This window comes from Chelonoidis abingdonii, chromosome 18 (assembly GCF_003597395.2).
Source record: "Chelonoidis abingdonii isolate Lonesome George chromosome 18, CheloAbing_2.0, whole genome shotgun sequence".
NCBI lineage: Eukaryota > Metazoa > Chordata > Testudines > Testudinidae > Chelonoidis > Chelonoidis abingdonii.
Window position 1 is genome coordinate 7,645,766 of NC_133786.1, and position 22,264 is coordinate 7,668,029.

The following is a 22,264-nucleotide window of genomic DNA, read 5'->3' on the forward strand; positions in this document are numbered from 1 at the left end:
ACGCAGACGTTACAGTCTTGCTGGTTTCATTTTTCCCTGGAGTAAAAAGGTGGCAGTTGTTTCGAGCAATGGTTGTGGGATGTTACCCCTGGAACTGACACCGCCTTAGCTGTGAGTGTGGCTTGAAGTGGCTTTCTGTACCCTCCACCGCTGGTGATACCATCCCACTGTTATCGTACCTCCACAAACCACTGTCCCTTGTATCATCTCTTCATTGGGGGTGCCTTGACTATACAAAGAGTCAGACAAGTTTCCTCTGAGTCTAGGACATAACATGTCTCACGGATCGCAACACCAAAGCTTCATTTGCTTCAGTAAACCCAGAGAGCCAGATAGTCTGGCAGACACCTACAATCCTTAATAGTCCAGTTGGGAACCAACTCAGACCAGCCATACATTTGGAACCAGGGCCTAGCCACACTCATGTAAATCAGGAGTGCCTCCACTTAAGTCAGTGGAGCAGAACTGGAGTAAAACCAGTTGCAGGGAGAGAAGAATCTGACCCTGAGCATCCCCAGATTCCATGGTGCAGTACTGTATGGTTGATGCTGCCTGGCTGAGGATGTCCTCTCCGGTGAAATGCCCACGTGTGCTTTGTATCCTTCCAGGGCTAGGAAAGAGTTTCCGAGAGGAGCAGTGCGAGGCTTTCAATGGCTACAATCACAGCACTAACCGGCTCACCGCCACCGTCTCTTGGGTCCCGAAGTACTCGGGAGTCTCACCTCGGGACAAATGCAAGCTCATTTGCAGAGCTAATGGCACTGGTTACTTCTACGTGTTGGCTCCTAAGGTGAGCAGGAGAACAAACAGTGTGAACTGGGGACAAGGGGGGAAGAGGGTAAATGAAATCGGGTAAAGAGCTATAGGGAAACGCAAGGGCACCTGGAAATGAATGAACAGAAGGATTTTTTTTTTTGACCCAGCAGGTGACGTTTAGAATTCACTGCCCTGAGGGCTGGGAGTCAAGAAAAAATAGCCTGTTCTTTGGCTATCAATGTTATCATGGGGCATAAAGGGGATCAGATGAGAAGCCATGTGCCAGATCAGCTGGTGTAAATCAGTGGAGCTGTGCTAATTTACACCGGCTGTGGATCTGGCCCCATGCCTGGACCTGTGTTCGTAAAGCCTCCCAGCTTGCATGCCTATGGCACTAAAACAGGAATACAGGATAACAACTAGACACTTCCCTCCGAGGATTCTGGCTCACACGCCCAGGGCGTGGCCAGCTGCCAGACTTGGGACTGGGAATGTGGTGTGCACATGACACCGCCAAAGGGTTAATTAGCTCTCCAAAGCTGCTAGTTTGCAGGGTGCTGCCCTCAGGATTAAATGTGAGGAAAGAGAGAGAGAGATGTGGTTATAGACATGGCAGTCGGCAGTCAAAGAGCATCGTTCTGTTTAGTGCCTCTCTAAGGCACAACCCGTAATGGAGGCAATGGCGGCTTTATGTCCTCCAGCATAACATCTCCTCCATACTGGGCTGCACAGTCAACTTAGCTTAGAGCAGCTGCTGGCTCACTGGCACATAGGGTTATGATAGTCCTGAATGGGCACCCAAAAATTCTTTCTTGGATTGCCAGCAGAACACACACAGTTGGGATAAATATTTTCGCCTGAGCACAAAGTGACTTGATGGCTTGTGCTTTCCCTCTGCCTGCTTGTAAACTTCAGGTTGTGGATGGCACTCCCTGCGCGCCCGACTCCACCTCGGTCTGCGTCCAGGGCAAATGCATCAAAGCGGGGTGCGATGGCAAGCTGGGCTCCAAGAAGAAGTTTGACAAGTGCAGCGTGTGTGGAGGAGACAACAAGAGCTGCAAGAAGGTCTCAGGCTTGTTCACCAAACCCATGTGAGTGCCAGAGGATCCTGCTGCTTTCCCCGTGTGCCCTATAAAATAGGCCTCAGAAAACATAGGGCTCATGGAAGGGAGGGACCAATGGTACTGTTTCCAGGGACGGCGGTTCTGCCTTTAGCTTCATCAATAGGCCCTGATTCTTTGGAGGAGAAGGCTCCAACTTCTAGGCTACTCTCAGGGGTTTCAATCTGATCTCTTGCACTGGCGGTGAACTGTCTACAGCTGAACCTCAAATGGGTATGCTAGATCAGTGGCTGTCCACTGGGGTGCATGTACCCCTGGGAGTACACAGAGGCCTTCTAGGGGGTACATAAATGCATCTAGATAGTTGCCTAGTTTTACAACAAGCTACATAAAAAGCACTAGCAAAGTCAGTACAAACTAAAATTTCATACAATGACTTGTTTATACTGCTCTATATACTATACACAGAAACAGAAGTATTTATATTTCAATTGATTTTTTATTTTTATATGGCAAAAATGAGAAAGGAAGCAATTTTTGAGTAAGAGGGTGCTGCGACACTTTTGTATGGTGTGACAAAGTTCCTTCTCTACCGTGGTGGGTCCTGCGCTTATTGGCAGATTTGCACACCTCAGTGATCTTCCCCACAGCCTGGATCAACTCCTCCTGTGTCTGATCAGGAGTTGGGAGGTTTGGGGGGAACCCGGGCCCGCCCTCTACTCCGGGTTCCAGCCCAGGGCCCTGTGGATTGCAGCTGTCTATAGTGCCTCTTGTAACAGCTGTGTGACAGCTACACCTCCCTGGACTACTTCCCCATGGCCTCCTCCAAACACCATCTTTATCCTCACCATAAGACCTTCATCCTGGTGTCTGATAACATTTGTACTCCTTAGTCCTCCAGCAGTACACCCTCTCACTCTCAGCTCCTTGTGCCTCTTGCTCCCAGCTCCTCACACGCACTTCGTCTCCTCTGGCTCCTCCTCGCCTGACTGGAGTGAGCTCCTTTTTAAACCCAGGTGCCCTGATTAGCCTGCCTTGATTGGCTGCAGGTGTTCTAATCTTCCTGTCTGCCTTAATTGGTTCTAGCAGGTTCCTGATTACTCTAGTGCAGCCCCTGCTCTGGTCACTCAGGGAACAGAAAATTACTCACCCAGTGACCAGTATATTTGCCCTCTGTCAGACTCCTGTACCCCACTGGTCTGGGTCTGTCACAATGGTTTTGTAAGCAAGTAGTTTTTAAGTGAGATTAAACTTTGGGTTACGTAAGACAAATCAGACTCTTGAAAGGGGTACAGTCATCTGGAAAAGTTGAGAGCCACTGTACTAGATGACTCGGGGCTGATCCTGGACCAGTGACCCTTTCAGCTGTAGGTTTCTGAATCAGACCCAGACCAGGTTGGGAGTGAGTGGGTGGTTTTACTGTGGACTGTGTAAAATGAATAATTGCTCTCAGCCTGGTTCCTAGTGGTCAGGTGTCTACATCAGAAAGACTCAGCGCCACAATTGCCTGCCTTGGTAGCCATCTCAGCAGAGGGACCAAGGAAACCCATAGAGACTGAATTCCTCTCTCATCACTAGAGGTGACCCCTTCAGGTCAGAGATGAGGCCTATTGAGGGGACAGGGAAGCCTACCCTGATGCTGTCTGTCCAGCACCTCTTGTGGGGATTTTTCAGGGCCAAGAAAGTCTCAGAGACAGGGCTATAGAGCTGCTGTAGGGCTGCAGAGCACTGACGGGGCTGGAATGGGGTTCTGTGGGTCAGGACTGAGGCACATTGGCAGAGCTGTGGGCTCCCTCTCTTGGTCTAGCAGAGGGGGGTTCAGGCAAGGGGAAGGGTCCTGGCAGAGCTAGGAGGAAGAAGTTTGGGAAGCACTGGCCCTAGAGAGGACAAGTCTCACCTTTAAGAGCAACAGCTTATGAATGAAAGAAAGGCCTATGTCCCGTGATGTCAGTGGTGCTGACACCACCTCTCGGGTGGCTTGTCTGCTGTTCTCTTACAGGCACGGCTACAACTTTGTGGTGATCATCCCAGCAGGAGCCTCCAGCATTGACATCAGGCAGCGGGGCTACAAAGGCCTCGTCAGCGATGATAACTACCTAGCTCTGAAGAACGGCCAAGGCAAGTATCTGCTGAACGGGCACTTCATCGTCTCAGCTGTGGAGAGGGACCTGATGGTGAAGGGCAGTGTGCTGCGGTACAGCGGGACGGGCACAGCGGTGGAAAGCCTCCAGGCCTTCAAGCCCATCCAGGAGCCACTGACCGTGGAGGTGTTGTCAGTGGGGAAGATGACTCCACCACGCGTGCGCTACTCCTTCTACCTGCCCAAGGACAGCAAAGACGATAAGTCCTCTTACCGGAAAGACGGGAAAAACCCGCCCGTGCTCAACAACGTCTTGAGCTTATCCAACCGCTTGGATCCGGGAAGGCCGAATTACAAACGTGTGTCCTACAAGTGGGCGGCCAGTGGTTGGGAGGCCTGTTCTGTCTCCTGCGGCAACGGGCTGCAGAAGCGCTCCGTACACTGTCGCGACTCCTACGGCCAACTGGCCTCCGTGTGCGATGCTGCTCAGCGGCCCGTCGATGTCAGGATATGCGGTGACCCCTGCCCCATGTGGGAGGTGAGCCCCTGGTCCCCCTGCTCCAAAACCTGTGGCCGGGGCTTCAAGAGGCGCATGCTGAAATGCACTGCGCGGGCCGGCCGGCTCTTGCCTCGGGATCGCTGCAACCTCAGGAAGAAGCCTCAGGAGCTGGACTTCTGCACCCTGAGGCCATGCTGACCCTGCGGGCGCTGCTTCCAAAGAAGGCCTGGTGTCTCTCTGGCTGGAGATAAATGGCTGAAGGCTGAACAGCAGCTGGGGGGAGGGAGAGGGGAGCTGTCTGAAGTGAAGGGTCTGTTACATAGGGCATATCAGCGGACAAAGAACTTTTACGCAGGGCGAGAGCGTGCACACGTGAGAGGGGCCCAGTGTGGTATTATAGAACAGGTTGCTCAGAGATGGAGTAAAATAAACATCTACCTCGAAGCTGCCAAACTGTCTAGGCTCCCTCCCCATCCAGAGAAGGCTGTGGGCGTGAGGGGGAAGGACAGGAACGAGGGCAGGATTGGTTTCTGGGGACTACTTTCTGGGATCCACCAAAACATCAAGGACAACAAGAGTGTGTTTCTATATCGCCATGGCCAGCCTCCCCCTAGGCTTCAAAGGGTCATGCCCCAACCTCCAAAACACTAGTGCTAGATGGGACCAAAAGGAATTACCATTGCAAGGATGACAAACTATACTGCTTAACGACCGGTGCAATGAAGTGCTGGGGTCTATTAAGAACTGATGCCTTCAGGGCTTGCTAGCAATGACTCTGCAGCCAGTGTGTTGTTGCTCTCTAGACCTGTGCAGCAGCATTGTTGTGCAGGGCTGTACGTGGGTCATTGATCGGCGGCTTTTGCTTTTCATGTGTATGAACCGAACAACGTAGATTCTTATGGTGCTTAATATCTGTATTTTTATTTTCCTTCCTCGTGGTTGACGCAAACCCTGCGTGCCTGGGGTAATTTTGTCATTTTTTCCATTGGATCCTCTCAGAATACTATGCCTCTTTATATGGTGCTTTGAGAAGGGTGTGTGGAGGGGCAGTGCATCCCTCGTACAAGGTGGGTATGTATTTTAAAGAAACCTCTTTAGACCAAATACCATTTACACTTAGGTCCCTTTTTGCTTTGCTAATAGTGTAACGGTGCTTTAAAACAAGCACAAATTGCATTCCCATGACCCCTTTACGTGGCTGAAGCATAAAGGGATCTTGGTGTACCTGAGAATATGGGTGTAATTCTAGGAGGTACTTCACTATGGTGCCCCACCACGGTGCTTCCTGCCAAGAGCATTGCATGCGTGACTGCCACGGGTGGCAAATACTGAGTCTTTTTTCAAAATGGTGCTCCGTGTATGTTACTGTCACTCCATGCCCAGTAGTTGCACTATCCTCCACCCTCTTCTCCTAACATCGTTGTTCAGGGTTATTTCTCAAAGACACAGAGATCTTTGGTGCTGAAGTATAAAAGAAATGGGGACTAACTGTCCTCCCAGAAGATGATTGCATGGGCCTTTCTGGCCTTAAGATCTATGCTATGTACCCTGCTTAAGCCCATCTCTAATTTTATGAGGTGTGTCCATCCTGCAATTGTGGAGCATGATTACATCTTGTGCAGACATACCTGTGCTAGCTTTAATCTAGCAAGCTCAGGTCCCGGAGCAGTGACACTGCAGTAATGCATGCTTCAGCTCAGGCTAGCATCAGCAGGGGTCCAGGAAGGCTTGGACAACCCATGCTGAAGCACAAGCCAGCACAGTTTCATTTCTCCAGGACCCAGACTATCTTGATTGAAGATAGTTTGGATAGGTCAACTCAAGCTATAATCAGATCCAGCAGGGATGGATTTATCATGCCTAGTCTAGATGCGATAAATTAACCCCCAAGCGCTCTCCCATCAACTCCTGTACTCCAGCTTGGCAAGAGGTGCAGGCAGAGTCAACGGGAGAGCGTCAGCTATCAACTTACTGCAGTGAAGACACTGCAGTAGGTAGATCTAAGTACGTCGACTTCAACTGCGTTATTCACGTAGCTGAAGTAGTGTAACTTAGATTGATACTCCCTAGGGCTGTCTGCAAGTGTTCCCACTGTCGTCAAGGGGACAACTTACCAGTTTAAAGTGAGGCATATGCCTTGCTGAATTGTGGCCCCTGTAGCCCGATTTCCCCACCTGTTCAGCGGGGATCATGATACTTGCTCATTTTTTGCAAAGCTTTTTGAGATCTTAGCATGGAAGATACCAGAGCAGGAGAAAGTATTTTTTATTATTGGCCCGTGGCCGGGTTGTAACTCATGCGTTGAACCGAAGACCAACCACCTTCCAGTGCGAGAGAACAGCAGCTAGCTGTAGACCCCCTGCACTCTAAACAACTCATGAACAACTCACATTTAAATGTTGCTTGGCAGTGGGCTAATTGTCAATTCCTGCCCCTCTACTGGGCTCCACCTGGCTCCACCATAGCCTTTCTTACCCACATGCCCCCTTCCAGCCAGCCCACTGGATCCATTTTGATAGGACACTCTTCTAGAACGAGCTTGCCCTCATGAGCCCACCTCACAAGTGTGGGCCCATAACACAGCATGCAAATCTTTCGTTTGAGCATACAACTGCGTACTGAAGGGCACAAAATCTGTCTTATAGGCAAAGTGCTGCACTGAGCATTGTTGGATGTTTTGTCCAAGCTTTGCCCATGGATCATTCTCCAGCCCCCAAACCCTATATTGTCCAGAGGATTCGCTCTGATGTTGGGATGCCAGCAACAGTAGTTAGGGAATGTCTTGTGAGGCAGCCTCTCTACTCTATGGGGAAAATGATTCTTCCTTGTCCCACTGAAGCAAGTAGGAATTCTGGCATAGACTTGCGTGGGATGGGACTGGGCCCAAAGATCTCTGGGCTTCAAAATAACCCCACCTGGAAATTCAACCCATTTTTTATTACAAAGGGCATTAACCACACCTAATGCTGAATTTCAGATCAAGATACTATAGCACTGGGATTATAGACAGTTCTTCAATGGCAAAAGCCCTTTCTTATTTACAGATTTAGGGCTTCTGGGCTGGATCCTCCTCAGGTTTAAATCAGCATAGCGCTGTTGCATTAATTACGCCATTGACTTTGAAAAAGCTACACCAAATTACACCTACTCGCTCTCCCCACTGTGCTTCGCAGATGCTGTGCAGAATGGGAGATGGGGTTTGTTGTTACCTAACTGTAGCTGTGATTCAGCACTGCACCTCATCCTACTTAAAGGCCTTGGTTAACATCGTCCAATATCCCCTTAAAAATGTGCCCGGTCTCCAGAACAAATCAGCTCTTGAGTGTTCACTTCACTTTTCTTCCCAGTGTTTAATGATCAATGAGCATTGATAAGATAGTGTCAACTCTCGGCATTCCCATAATCTCTCATGATATAAAATTAGTATCAGCATAGGGGAGAGAGAACTTGGACTGGTTGGTTACTGGTTACAGAAGAGAAATAGTATGTTTTAGTGGGAGATAATCAAGAGAAAAGAAACAAAATCCCATTGGGCAAGTGGTTACCAGGATTGTCAAAGAGTTCTGCACTAGGCCAGACTGGACCAGGCCCTAGACCAATCAGTGTCTGTATGTAACACTTCTACTTTACCTCTTTCCCTGTCTCAGAGTCCACCCCGTCATCCTTAGGAATATACATTATGTTTCTTGGTGGGTTTGCTGTGTCTAGCACAGCTGACCCCCTCCCGGTTCCAGCTGTGTAGTTGGTCCTGAGGGGCTGCCCTTTGGGTCTTTCCATTGAAAAGAATTGGTTCCCGACACCATCAAGAATTGTCACAGTCGTGGGGGTGGGGGGGCTGTTTTGTTTTTTTGTGGTTCTTTTGCAAGATGTATGGCAGAAGGACAGAAATGCCTACTGTACTGGGTGCTTTGTGTATACCATGTATACTGTACATCAGTCTTTGCTGTTTGTGCACTGATAGCAAACCTGAAATAAAGTGGTATTTAAAGTTCCATCCGATTCTTTGGGCGTATGGGTCTGTGTATTCTGTCTATTTGGGAGCAGAATCTGGCCATGCTTTCAACCTAACCCCACTAGAGTTCGACTTGTATTCCATAAGGGTGCAGTTTTCATACACGTTAACGAGTCAAGATACACCCTAAAGAGCCTAAAGTTTACGGTGAGGAGGGAGCATGTACCAAACAACAAGCTTGACTTACCTCCATGGAGGCTGGAAGAATTAGATTTGTTTTTAAATATAATTTCAGATATATTGATGTTTAAAATTAAAAAAAATGGTTAAAACCAATCAATTTACGTGTCCACGGTTATGTGAGGGGCGGGTCAAACAATTATTTGACAGCAAAGATTCAAAAAGTTAGCGCTTCATAACTGCTAAAACAGAGAGTTTACATTGGAGCACCTCTGAGGCCAGGCTGATGCTATAGACATTCGTTTCCCCCGGCACCTGCCAAAAAGATGTGGAAAAGGTTGTCAAGTGGCTGACTGGCTCACCTGTCCCCCTTCTTAATGCCACAAAACAGTGAAAACCTTTGGCCCTGGATAGAAGGACCTTCATCCTTGGCAATGTGGAGTGACTTGCTTCAATTTCAGTGGTTTTGGGTCCAATGCAGCTCCTCAGTGGACCTGAAGGTTCTCTTGCCCCTCCAGGCCGGGGATCCATTCTGTGCTAGTTCCAACAAATGTATCAATGTCTTTTCTTGGCAGGCTTGTCAATTCCTTCTTCAGTGACTCCACCAGGGCTCATGGAACTCTGTATTTTGGTAGCCTTATGGGCTGCACATGAGGTTCCCCCCCACAACTTCAGCTTGCCCTCTAAGTGTGCATCTCCTGGAAGTAGGTCCTTATATTCTGTTACAGTGCTGGACAGGGCCCAGGGTGACAGTTCTCCCTCTTCTCTCACATTCAGGATATTCCGGTATTGCTCTGTGATTAAATGTATGGCTTTTGCTGCCCTGCTGCCCAGCAGCGGGTGGTACTTTTGTGGGCGAACATATTTGCTAAGTGATAATGTCTCTTATCTACAGCCTGCATTTTGCTAATTGGCCTAACAATGGTTTTATTGTACATCACTAGCACTTGGTCACATTTCTCCACTCGAACATTGCTGCTTATCACTGTTGCTAGGATTACATTGCAGCTGGTTCCACAGTCTAGCTGGAATAAACTTTGTCATTATTCCAAACATGGTAGTTGAATGGCTGGCAGCCTCCTCCTCTGCTTTTGGTTTCCAGTAAAAAAACCAAACACACTACTCTCTCTGCAGTCTCTCTGCCTATGGTCACAGTACTCAAACACACATATTAGCTGTTCATGTTTTGGGCATTATTTCTGGCAACAGTGTCTTTCTCATGTCTTCTCCTTTTCCCCAATGAGAAAGTTTTTTTTTAATTGTATCTTTATTTTCTCATCTTTTGCCCCATGGTCAGCTTCCTATAAAGACTCATTTCTTGCTTCCATGTTTGTGCAAGGTAGATAGGAATCTAGTATTACCTGTAGTCTCAGTTCCTCCATGCTGCTGTTTGCTCTGTTTCTGGATGATGCTTTGTTTGTTTCATTCTTGCTCACTGAGTCACACTAGACTGACTGTTTCCACTCTGTTTCATGCCCTGTGAGCTGGATAATGGCACAAGACAACTTCAGCTAAACTGGTTCTTCGTTAAAATAACTGTTTACAGACATGCAGCAATGGCAGCTAACATTCCAGCCATGTGCACACAGACTGACTTCATGGTGCCTCCTCCAAACATATTCCTCCTGCAACCTGTGCTCCTCCTTTGAAGTTCCATGCAGGTTGCTATAAGTTGCATCTTCATCAGACCCACTCTGTGCTTATGTTACACCAATTACTCCTCCTCAACTTAGGTAACTCTGTGAGAGTCTATTCATTTACATTGGTGTAATTCCCATCGACTGCAACAAGTTAGCTGTGAATCTAGCCCACTGAATTTAATTGAATCTAATCTGGAGAAATTCCCATGCTGAGGGGCTAGAAGATGGTTGCTTTTATTGCTGAAAGGAAGGTGTACATTAGAACAGCCTGTGCAATACTTTAACTGACCCTTGTTTACACTTCCTTGAGGCTCCTCTGGACTATCTTATGCACCAATGCTTGAGGGAATCTAGGTATACCGAGTCTGAAGGAGTCATACTCAAAGGGACGCTAAGTTATACCACTTTGCACATCACCCGTGAGTTTTTCATGAACGCAACTCCAGATTTACATGGGTGCCAATAAGAGCAGTTTGGCTCATTAACCATGTTGCTAGGTGCTTAGAAAACATTAGCTATGCCTTCCATTGCTTGCGGAATGATTCCCAGCACACCCTTCTGAGTCAGTTCCCGCTCCTTAAGTCATATCAGTGCCAACATAAGATAAGCCCCAATTCCTTCCTTGTAGCAGGATATGTCTGTACAGAGACAACTAAAGTCACATCCAGCTTTCATCAGGGACAGTTTGTCCTTTTCTCTATTTTATCCCAAACAAAGGAGAGGACAGCTTGATTGTCATATTGCAGTTGCTTGGCAAATTTTGAGGGCACCCCAAAAACTTCGGGCGTGAACTTATTTTGCACAAGAAATTACTACCACTCCCACATCTAAATTATCTATTGAATGTGATTGATAGTTTGTTCCTCTTTCCCCCGAAAAAGAAAAAGAAATCTGTTCAAATATATGACAATATTGCAAAGGATCCAGTTACAAACAGCTTTATCAATATCACATGGCCAGATTCTCAGCTGGTGCACATGGCTGACATCCAGTGATTGCAATGGAGCGATGCTCATTTACACCAGCTGAGGAGTAGCTGGAATGTGTACATGGCATAAACGTCTCCTGCTGCTGTAGAAGTGGGGCATAAGGGAGATGAAGATATTGATCCTGTCTGATTATGATTGCTGGATTTCTAAGATACCAGCAAACCAAATGGATGCATATCTAATAATCTAGTCTGGTAGATGCTGGTGTGGTAGTATGGACATCTCTCACTGTGTCATCATTGCTTTGGAGTGAAATTCAGAGGACCCACACAATTTAAGTCCCACTTTAGCACAAGATCTATGTGCCATTTAAGTCTCACTTAAGCACAATGAGCTCTGTGCTAACCCTCTGCGCAAGGGTGAACTATACTCTTATTTCATACCTCTTCCTCTGCGTTCCCATGTGGCGAGAGGCGGGAACTGAGTTCAAGTTAACCCCTTGTTCACTGGGGACTAGATAGCACCACTGCATCTCATCAAATACCCCTAGGGGGCAGGAGGGAGGAATCTATGTGGTTGCAGAGAAACCATCTCCAGGCGAAAGATTAAAGGAAACAATCATCACTATTGGAAACCCTAGCTCAAAGTAAAGCGATTAGAGTTTATGTTTGGTCAACTCCAAGTTTGTTTGCTCCGTGCCTTGTCTGGGAATATTGCCTAGGGAAAGCCACACAATCACTTAATGTGTCTGAGAAATATACTATTAAAGGGCATGACATAAGTGACGTACGGGACATGGAACAGCCACATTAAACAAACTGCTCAGAAACAGGATATTGACGAAGAACAAACATTAAAAAAACCCAGAGAGCATAACTAGTGGCAGAGGAAAGAAGTTTTTACTGACAGAGAAAATCTCAACCGATTGCTTTATCTCAATTCCAAAATATGGGGTTTGAAGAAGAAGCATGTAACATTCCAACAAAGGGTTAGAAAATCAGTTTTGTGATGGGGTGATCCATCAATGGCTATTAGCCACAATGGTCAGAGAGGCAACCACATGCTCTGGTGTCCCTAAACCTCTGACTGCCAGAAGCGGAGACTGGACAACAGGAGATGGATCACTCAATAATTACCACATTCTGTTCATTTCCTCTGAAGCACCTGGCACTGGCCACTGTTGGAAGACAGGATACTGGGTTAGATGGATCATTGCTCTGTCCCAGTACGGCCGTTCTTATGAGATGTGTTAAGACCAAAATGGTCAGTTGGCCTCCTAAATCCATATTATGCCTATGAATTTAGGCGTCTAGCAGAAGGCACCCAAATTAAAACTTTTTCCCTGAGGGATCACTTCTGCAAGGTCCTGAATGCTGAAGGCCAGATCTGCAGCAGTTGTTATTCACAGAGCTCCATTGACTACAGTGGAGTTATGCTGATGGATACCAACTGAAGATCTGCCTCTTAAAAAAAAATCACTGAGAGTTCAGAATGCTCAACACACCTTGCAGGATTGAGACTTATGGCTTTATGACTTTCTTCAGATCTGTTATCCCAGGGAGAAAAATCCCATACGACCACACTGAATTTGACACAGATTTACACTGGAGTACATGCACTAATGTAAATCTGTAGATTTCCCTGGGGTCAGACTGGGTTTAAGGGACATCAGCTTCTGGGTTTCTGACACTGAGCTCTTTTCTTTCCTGTTCGTAGGGTCTCCCTAACAATGCGGTTCAGTCTGTTTTTGTCTGCATCTGGAGAATGAAAACACACACACATTTAATGCAGTTCAACTAATCCACATTAAATGCAGATTAATTCGGATTAACTTTCCTGAAGGTCCCTATGTAGACAAGCCTTTACTGTCATCGGTCCCCAAGAGACAAGTACATTGTTTAGATAAACCCATTTGTACCCACAGCCAGTCCTCTCATATTCCTACCCCTACAAAATAGCCCGGGAGCCCCCACCATCTAGCAGAAAGGGAGCGGGATATCACTTCAACTCTGTGTTCTCTACCCATCATCGCCTCAGCCTTTGGCTGGGTAAACTATAATCATCCAGGAGCCATCCCCAGGCAAGCCTTGCTCCAGTGAGGCAGCTGATGTACATACTCACACCATTTAGAAAAGAACAGCTTACAATAGTTGGGAATACTCTGCACAACAGTGGAACCCGATGCTGGGTAGCCATTGCATCTCTCTCAAAGGAAGTTTCAGGAAGAGATATGGAACCTCTTCTGCTTCCCAGTGGACATGGGCCAGCATGAGATGTAGTATCTCCATTTCAATGGACTGTCCATCACCCTACAGAGAGAGGAGAACTAATTGATCCAACAAAGGAGGAATGTTTATTACTGTTGGTTTGATGGCAGCCCCTCAAGGGCCCAACTGAGATCATGGTTCTTGGCGCTGCACAGACACAGAGTAAGGGACAGGCCCTGGGCTGCTGACAAACAACCTAATAGGTTGGAGGGGAAGCAGAAGCACAGAGAGGTGAAGTAACTTGCCCAAGGTCAGATAACAGGTCTTGGGGCTGGGCTAGGAATAGGTCCAGGTCTCCCGAGTCCCAGCTCCGTGCTTGATCCAATCATGCTGATGTCCCCTTGCAGAGAGTTATGGCAAATCCAGTGGATTATGGACAGAGTCCCCAGCCAGCTAATGGCATTAGGCTATAGCAAGGGGACAAGTCTATCCAGACGAAGCCAAGTTGCTCCAGCCACTCGGTATGGGAACCCCTCAGGTGTGTAAGTTGTGGCAATTTGACAGTAACTGCTACAGTATATGACAGTCACAGGGATGCCACGAAGCTTGGGAAGCCCAAGGCGTTCATGGGTGATATTGAATTCAAGGGGAAATGATGGCTCTTAGGAACCATTTTAAGACCAAGAACCATAAGAAAAAGGAAGAGGTATTTGTTCAGAGTGTCTGACTCAGCTGCCTGCTGTCTCCCTCAGCCATGCCCAGTGCTCTAGGTCCTTGGATACACCTGTGAACTGAGAGAGGCTATTCCAGGAAGGCTTTGCATATTAAGGATGGGTGAGTTTGTAACTGCAAGGTCATTTCCTCTGAGTGGGCAGTTTCCAAGCTCTCTGCTGGCCACCCTGGGTGACGGAGTGCCCCTGGCATTAGTCACTGACCTGCCAGCATTGTGCCTCCTGATCTCCTCTGCATTCAGGCCCAGAGCACTATTTATAGAGTGTAGAGGAAAGTTCGCTCTGAGAGGGGAGGGAGCAAATTCAAGATACAAGGGTGTAGCCTTGCCTTGCTGCGTGGCCTGCAGCCATGCCCACCTGGGCCTGTGCACTCCTGCCATCTCACCAGCCAGGCAAGGCGAGGCTGTGGCAGTGCTCAGAGAGGGAAGCTAGAGTGAAACCCAGGCATACAGCGGCAAGGGGCATTGGTGGCACTGTCCCTTCCAGGTCACTCCAGAACCAATGCATCAGGGAAGTACTGTGCTGCTGGAGGTGCATTCTTTCACGTGTATCAGAAATCTGAGGTTCAACTACTTTATGAGCATGTAAAAATCTCCCGAAGAAAGAAAAAGTCTAGTGGTGACAACACTGGAGTGGAATTCATGAGTCCTGGGTTCCATTCCTGACTCTAATTGAGATTTCCAGGACAGCTTGCTTAATCCATCCACGTGGCAGCTCCTTGTCTGTGAAATGTGGGCAGTGACACTCCCCTACCTCACAGGAGCATTGAGAGAATGGATTGATTCACATCTGTGAGGTGCTTAGGTAGTACAGTGAATGGAACTATAAAACTATGGGTACCAAAGTATCTGAACACCACAAAATCTTTAGCATATTTCCCCTCACAACATCTTTGTGAGATACAGAAATGCTATTATCCCCATTTTACAGATGAGAAACTGAGTCACGGAGAGGCTATGTGATTTGCCCAAGGTCCCAAAGGAAGCTTGTAGCACAGCCAGGACACAAGTGGAGCAATTGACAAGAACAGAGACGTGGGCATGGCCCAGCTCAGTTAGCGTAATTACTACATTTTACCAGGCCTAAATCTCCTTCTTGTTACAACTGCATGCAGAATTGTTCTTCGCTACTTGTATGGAGCTGCTAAGCATCTCTGTGTAGCAGCCTAGAGAAGACTGGAATAAGTGACTCCTATCTAACTAGAAGTCATGGTTACTAACCTTTCAGGATGAAAGGAGTTGTACAAATATAATCTCCTTATCAAAAAGGAACTGTAGAAACTCTTGTTCCTTACCAAGGTCACCTTGTGGCTTTGTTCACTGTTCTAACTGGCTATAAGGCACTTATAAATGTTTCCCTGCGGGTCACATTTAAATTAATGTTTCTGGGTTTCAATTCCTTTTCATTCTGTTAGCACCCCAACACATGCCAGCAGCAGGGCCACGATGTGCCAACAGCAGGTTGCTTTCAAACACTTGCCATTAATAAAAGCACAATAGCACCTTATAAATCACATGGGGCCATGATTTGCTTTTAGAGGGAAGTCATTTAATAAAAAGGCCCATTCACCTTGATGGAGTCACCAAACAGAAAGTATTTGGTACACTAATACGAGCCCCCTGCCCACCTTCTTTCTCTGAACTTTATGAAGGTGTTTGGTGCTGTGCGGAATGCATGGTTTTAAGGACATCCCAGTGGTCTCCTGGACATGGGCTTGCAGGAGTCTCTTTGAAAACCTCAGCCTAGGAATTCCCTGAAACTCCCATTTATAAAGTTTGCAGTAGGGGCAGACAGGGAGAGGGGCTAGTATGACCGAGGGGTGAGGGAAAGAGTCAGGTAGAAGGAAGTGTAGATATCCCTGTTGTCAGCCAGCTGGAAGTGCAGGTAAGTGGTTTTGGGTAGACGGGAGAGGATTTAATACGGGATTTAGTAGAAGTAGCCCTAGCCTCAAGCAGACAGAGGACTTCCACTGTTTGTTGAACAATATAGGAGAATCGTCATGCATGTTTTTCTCCAGCTGCATTTATCCCAGAGCATTCTGGAGGAGTGCACCTCCTCTTCTACCCTCAGAACAGCTCTGAATTTTCCCTGATGTAATATGCTCCCCTTCAGCCCAAGGCGGTGCCTTTGATGCATTCATTTGTAGTGGTCAGCACTTAACACTGGGAATCTAGCAGTGACTAGAGCTGCTCAGAATGTTTCAAACATTTTTCTCCTACGGCTTTGTTCTCCTCCCAGGGAAATTGGGGGGGGACGGGGGGTAGTTGTGGGCAATTTCTCCACTTACACTAGGGCACGATGGTAAGGCTCCATCCTCACTCCTTTTGCATATGCACACGAGGCCGTTAGGGGCATGTCTACACAGCCTGGGGCAGCTCTGAAGCCTACACCCTTCCCCTGGCTTCAGAGCTTGAGCTCCAGCCCAAGTCACAATGTCTACCCAGATATTTGTAAGTGCAGTAACGCACGTCGCACGAGCCCTAGTCTGTTGACCCAGGCTCGCAGCGGAAACATACCTCAGCCCCACCCAGGGCGCCTCACTAACGTTCTCCTAGAGTATCTTCAGTATGTGGAGACACCTAGTTTTAGGTCTGTCTCATCTGACACTGCAGCTGAGGGCCTTAGCCACGGTTTGGATGAGACCGGGGACAGGGATGATTTAGAAGCCTTCAACTACCTGAAGCCTTGATAGCAGCCTTCAACTGCCTGTCGGGGGGGTTCCAAACAGGATAGAGCTCGGCTGTTCTCAGGGATGGCAGATGACAGAATAAGAAGCAATGGTCTCAAGTTGCAGTGGGGGAAGTCTAGGTTGGTTATTAGGAAACACTATTTCACTAGGAGGGTGATGAAGCACTGGAATGGGTTCCTTAGGGAGGTGGTGGAATCTCCATCCTTAGAGGTTTTTAAGGCCCGGCTTGACAAAGCCCTGGCTGGGATGATTTAGTCGGTACTGGTCCTTCTTTGAGCAGGGGGTTGGACTAGATGACCTCCTGAGGTCCCTTCCAACCCTGATATTCTATGATTCTAGAAAGCCCTAAATAAGTTTGGGACCTGCCTGCTTTCCCAAGCGACCTCTCATGCCATTCTGCCACAGCTGTGCTCTATAAAGAGCTGCAGTTCCCCTTGGGCATGTCCTTTGAGAAACTAACTGCTTTACTGAAATAGCTCCACTCTTTACGGCACACCTACAAGACTCATCACCTCAAAGCACTCCATCATGGCAAGGCCTAGCATGGTGCCGCTCTGCCACCAAAGTGGGTCCCTACAGTCTACTGTTCAACACTCCAGCCAGTCCTCAACTGCTGGGCTTCCTCCTTTTAAACCCCAGACCCCAGCCAGGTATTGCGCTGCAGCAGGATTAACTGAGCAGAACTGACTGGCACCATTCCTCTTGCCCCTTAAAGTAGCGGGCTGCCCTGTTACGGAACACTACAAAGTTCTGGGGACCGTTCAGAGTCTGGGTGGTTTTTTCTTTGCTGTTTACATTAGTGGCAGGTTCATTTACTCTAGTTGTGTTGTGTGGGGGCCTGTTACCCTGCTGGGTGGTTACTGCTGTATTTACATGACTGTTAGGGCCCCTAGAAGCAGAGAAGGATCTCTTTATTGGCCTTTAAATCAAAACAAATCCCCACATTCTTAAAATAAAATGATGTCTCAAAGAGATAAGAACTGAGCTACACAGCCTTTTGCTCAATGAGCTCCAGCCATGACACACAATCATCTTATCTAGCACCCCGTTGCCATAATATCTGAGCTCTTGCAAATCATTAGCATATTTATTCTCATGACACCCCTGTAATGCAAGGCAGGGCTCTTGCCCCCTTTTAACAGATGGGAAACTGAGGCACAGAGCAGGGGCAGCTCTAGGTATTTTGCCGCCCCAAGCACGGCAGGCAGGCTGCCTTTGGCGGCTTGCCTGCGGGAGGTCCCCAGTCCAGCGGATTCGGCAGCATGCCTGAGGGAGGTCTGCTGAAGCCGCGGGACCAGCGGACCCTCCGCAGGCATGCCGCCTAAGGCATCCTGCCTGCTGCCCTCGCGGCAACTGGAAGAGTGCCCCTGCTTGGCCTGCTGCCCCAGACATGCGCTTGGCGTGCTGGTGCCTGGAGCTGCCCCTGGCACAGAGAGAGTAAGTGACTTACTCAAGTCACACAGGGAGTCTGTGGCAGAGCAGGAAATTGAACCCACATTTCCACCTTTGTGCTCTAACCAGCAGACCATCCTTCCTCTCTGGCCTTGCAACATATGTTACACAGAAGAGGTGTGGTATGGTATGGGTGGGATTTTGACACATGTCCAACCCTCTAGGCATCTGTGGAAAAAAAAAATTAAAAGCCACCACTCTGTGTGCAGACATCCCGCTTAAACACGGGGTCTAAAGACTGGGGCTCAAACCTATTTCCAGGGAAGCCAGTTATTGTAGGGGAACTGGATGGCTCAGGCTATTAGTAATTGGTAGCCAGCCCAGGTCATCAGTCAAGGAAATGTCAGCTCTGTGAAGGGAGCTCCCAGGGGAGGGGTGTCTGAATTGCAAAGCTATTGACTCCAAATACCAACTCCCCATGACTGTGGAAACTGAACTTCCCTATCCAGAGCGGGATGAGGCAGTATTGTTGCGTACTATGTGGATAAACAGATCTTTAGGCTTTTGGATGTAATGTAATGCAAATCAGTGTAATGCAAATCATGCGCAATAACTTTGCTAAGTGATTTAATATGCCGTGTGGTTGGTGCCAGGGAGGAGGTCATATATTGCTTTCTGTCCATATCAACTAATTTTTCGCTCCCAATTCATTCCTTATGTATCTCTATTTAAGTCAATGGAAGGAAGATGGCTTGATCTGTGCATACTGAATGCTTTTCAAAATTAGATTCCGATCCTGGGTCTGGGACTGAACGGGATTTTGCTTGTTTTCCTTTGTTCTAAATGGAAATAAAAGGAACTGGGGGTGGGGAAGAGAACAGTATTAAATGTATGTTGAGGGAGAGAAACCTTCCTAAGCAATGTTAAAAGGCCTCCTGGTATTTCTTTTTGGTCAGAGGATTTTGTTCTGATTGAGATGTGGCTTCAGATCAACTTGTTGAGCCTGGGTTCCTGTTTTTTTTTTTTTGGCCAAGAAACAAAAACAAACAGACGTAGATTGAATTAATGGGCCTAATTCGTAACATGTGGACTGAAATGCTGCTCCTGAGTGTAACCTGGCTGTGCAGGATGACTCGGGGCTCTTAGCAAGTCATGCCTAGCATCAGATACATAAAATATAGGTGGTCACGTGGGGTCGGCAAAGCCAAACAAAACTGGCAGCATGCACCAGAGAATGATACCACGAACAAGAAACATGTTGCTCTGTGATGTGGTAAACTCATTTCCCACTCAGATGATTGAAGACAGCTGAATTGCTTGATGCCCCTTAGTTTATTCGGCACTAATCACTGTTTACTGCATGACTCCTGCCAGCTGACCACTGAATTAGCTTGCTGGCTCCATCACTGGATTGTTATACAGTCTATTTTTTAAAAATTGTAACCACTTTTGCAGACAAAGCAGCTGAAATTAAGTCTCCAGCTCTTCAGAAGGTAAAGAGTGAGGAGCAAATCAGTGACAATTCTTTCCACTTAGTAAGGGGGATGTGTCTTTAAGGGAGGTGGCACTCTCTTGCACCATCCAGTGGGAGGAGATAAGTCCTGGGCACCCCAGCTGGTGCAAAAGAGACAGTTGCATGATATCTGCTGAGTGGGCAAGCGGTGTGAGTCATTGGAAGGCACTGGTGGTGCATGCAGCCTCAAACTCTGAGCATGTTTGAGGAAGCTCATGGCACAGTTGGGGCCTGCATGCATGAAGCCAGACTGAAAATCCTATACGGCATGGACTGGCAGGGAGGCTGGACGATCGACCTTTCTGGGGGTCCACAAAGATTCAGTGAATCAGCATCAAATTTAGTCCCAATCCACTTATAATGCAGAGTGGATGGGATGCCCAATAAACCAACTGACAACATCTGCAACAAAATCCCTGCCTGACACCTGCTTCTGTTGTTTTAGACCAGGGGCTGGCAACCTTTCAGAAGTGGTGTACCGAGTCTTCATTGATTCACTCTAATTTAAGGTTTTGCGTGCCAGTAATACATTTTAGGTCTCTTTCTATAAGTCTAATATATAAATAAAGTATTGTTGTATGTAAAGTAAATAAGTTTTTTAAAATGTTTAAGATGCTTCATTTAAAATTAAATTAAAATGCAGAGCCCCCCAGACTGGTAGTCAGGACCCAGGCAGTGTTAGTGCCACTGAAAATCAGCTTCCATGCTGCCTTTGGCAAGTGTGCCATAGGTTGCCTACCCCTGTTTTAGGCTGCTATTAGTCCTTTTGAGCAAAAGAGTGAGTGTTTGTTCAATGCCAGATTGGAATGGTACAGTGATTAGCAGACAGCACTTGCCTAGCTTGGCCATAGCACTTGCATCCATAGCTCTTAAAGTGTTTTACAAAAGCTGTAGGCTTCATAAGCCCCCATTTTAAAACCTGAGGCATGGAAAAGTGATGGGACTGCCCAAGGTCACCCAGCAGATCAGAGGAAGAACCAAGTACCAATTCAGCATATGACTCACTGAGCCATGTTACCTCCCATAGGCCAAAAGCGTGGAGGATGGACGAAGATCAACAGGAAAATGCCTTTTACTCACAGGTTGTGAAATCCTGAAGTCCTTCCGCAATCGAGACTCCCACTGATGTCCGACGGAGCTTTGCAATGGCAGAGCTGTGGCCGTAGTGATTAGTTCTCAGCTTGAGCTTGTCAGAACAGAGAACAGCGAGGCACTGGGAGAAAGGGAGAATTGCCGCCATCCCAAGAGAAGGCACAAATTAAGTGTCTTTCTTCTAATGTTGTCACATGGAAATGTTCCAGTGTGTCCCAATGGCATTCAGATATTGACAAGTTACCTTGCACAAAATTTGTTTTTCAGCGGAGCTGACCTCGAACTGCAAAACCAAGATCTGAAACTGAATTTCAAACTCCCAAAGCCCACAGTAGGTCAGGTCTGGGAACTTGTCTCAGGTCCCTTTCCAATTTGTGTGTGTGACTGGGACACTTGAACAGTTTCCTTTGGCTGACTGCAGGATTTGCTAACCTTCATAGCCTTCTTGCCACAATGTGTGCTCTCTAGAGGCATAGTATCATAGAATCTCAGGGGGTCATCTAGTCCAACCCCCTGGTCAAAGCAGGACCAATCCCCAACTAAATCATCCCAGTCAGAGCTTTGTTAAATCTGACCTTAAAAACTTCTAAGGAAGGAGATTCCACCACCTCCATAGGTAACACATTCCAGTGATTCACCACCCTTCTAGTGAAAAAGTTTTTCCTAATATCCAACCTAAACCTCCCCCATCTCTGCCCAAGATTTGAGTCTAGCCAAGAGAGGCTCTCCATGCAGGAAAGTCTTTTTTTCACCCCAAACCAGCTTTGACTGACACGGATAATGGCCCCAGACATGCACCTGCAGGAAGTCTGGACCACTGCCAGATAAGCATCAGATCTAGATCAAGAAAGGAAGGACCTAATGACATGTTTTACATTACTAGGAGGTGGGTGGGGAATAGCTTTAAAAGCCTCTACGTGCTGCTGATCTGCAAAAGTGAGAGAGTGGGGGAGATACTGATCAGGTATGGGGTGATGCCCACTGGCCTTCTTAAAGAATCAGACTCCCTAGCCAAGAAGCTGATGTTAGAGCTGCCCACTTATGCGCCATGAAGATGGTCAGATTCTTCCAGCAATCCTAGCCAGGAGAGTGCGCCTAAGCAGATTTGTGGCAAATATGCTTTCAGCTCCTTGCTGATAGTGTCGACCGTACCAGAGCTCTACGCTGGAAAGTGTTGGAGCTCCATGCTGAGGTCTCCATCACAGACTTTGCCTTTATGAAAAAGGCTTAATCCTCAAAGAAGTGGCATCAGAAGGAGGAAGATTATATTCCTCTTCTGAGATCCATGTCAGCATCCCTAATGAAGGGTGGAAAATGAGTTGAGTAAATCAGGCAGCTGTTAAAGATTATAAACCTTTAACTAAGTAAATCCTTTGGAAATTGCAGCCACGGGGTGATCAGGGAGCACTTTTCATTTGAGTACCACAAAAGACACTGCTTTTGGATTTAGCGTAATTCACATCAGGTGCAGCCAGGACACCAGACGAGACTGATGAAATCATGAAGGCTAATTTAATTTAGCAGGATTATTTTTTATATCTTT

General features: G+C 47.4%; 1 protein-coding gene across 1 annotated transcript in view; it reads left to right on the plus strand.

The window, feature by feature from the left end:
* The window catches only part of ADAMTS15 (ADAM metallopeptidase with thrombospondin type 1 motif 15), a 29,545-nt gene extending 23,314 nt beyond the window's left edge, over positions 1 to 6,231 (plus strand). Inside the window, exons 6-8 of the mRNA XM_032802401.1 lie at positions 609 to 790; positions 1,672 to 1,847; positions 3,817 to 6,231. Coding sequence (XP_032658292.1) covers positions 609 to 790; positions 1,672 to 1,847; positions 3,817 to 4,594 — 1,136 coding nt within the window. The 3' untranslated portion in view covers positions 4,595 to 6,231. The remainder of the gene's footprint in view (positions 1 to 608; positions 791 to 1,671; positions 1,848 to 3,816) is intronic.
* Positions 6,232 to 22,264: the final 16,033 nt, after the last annotated feature.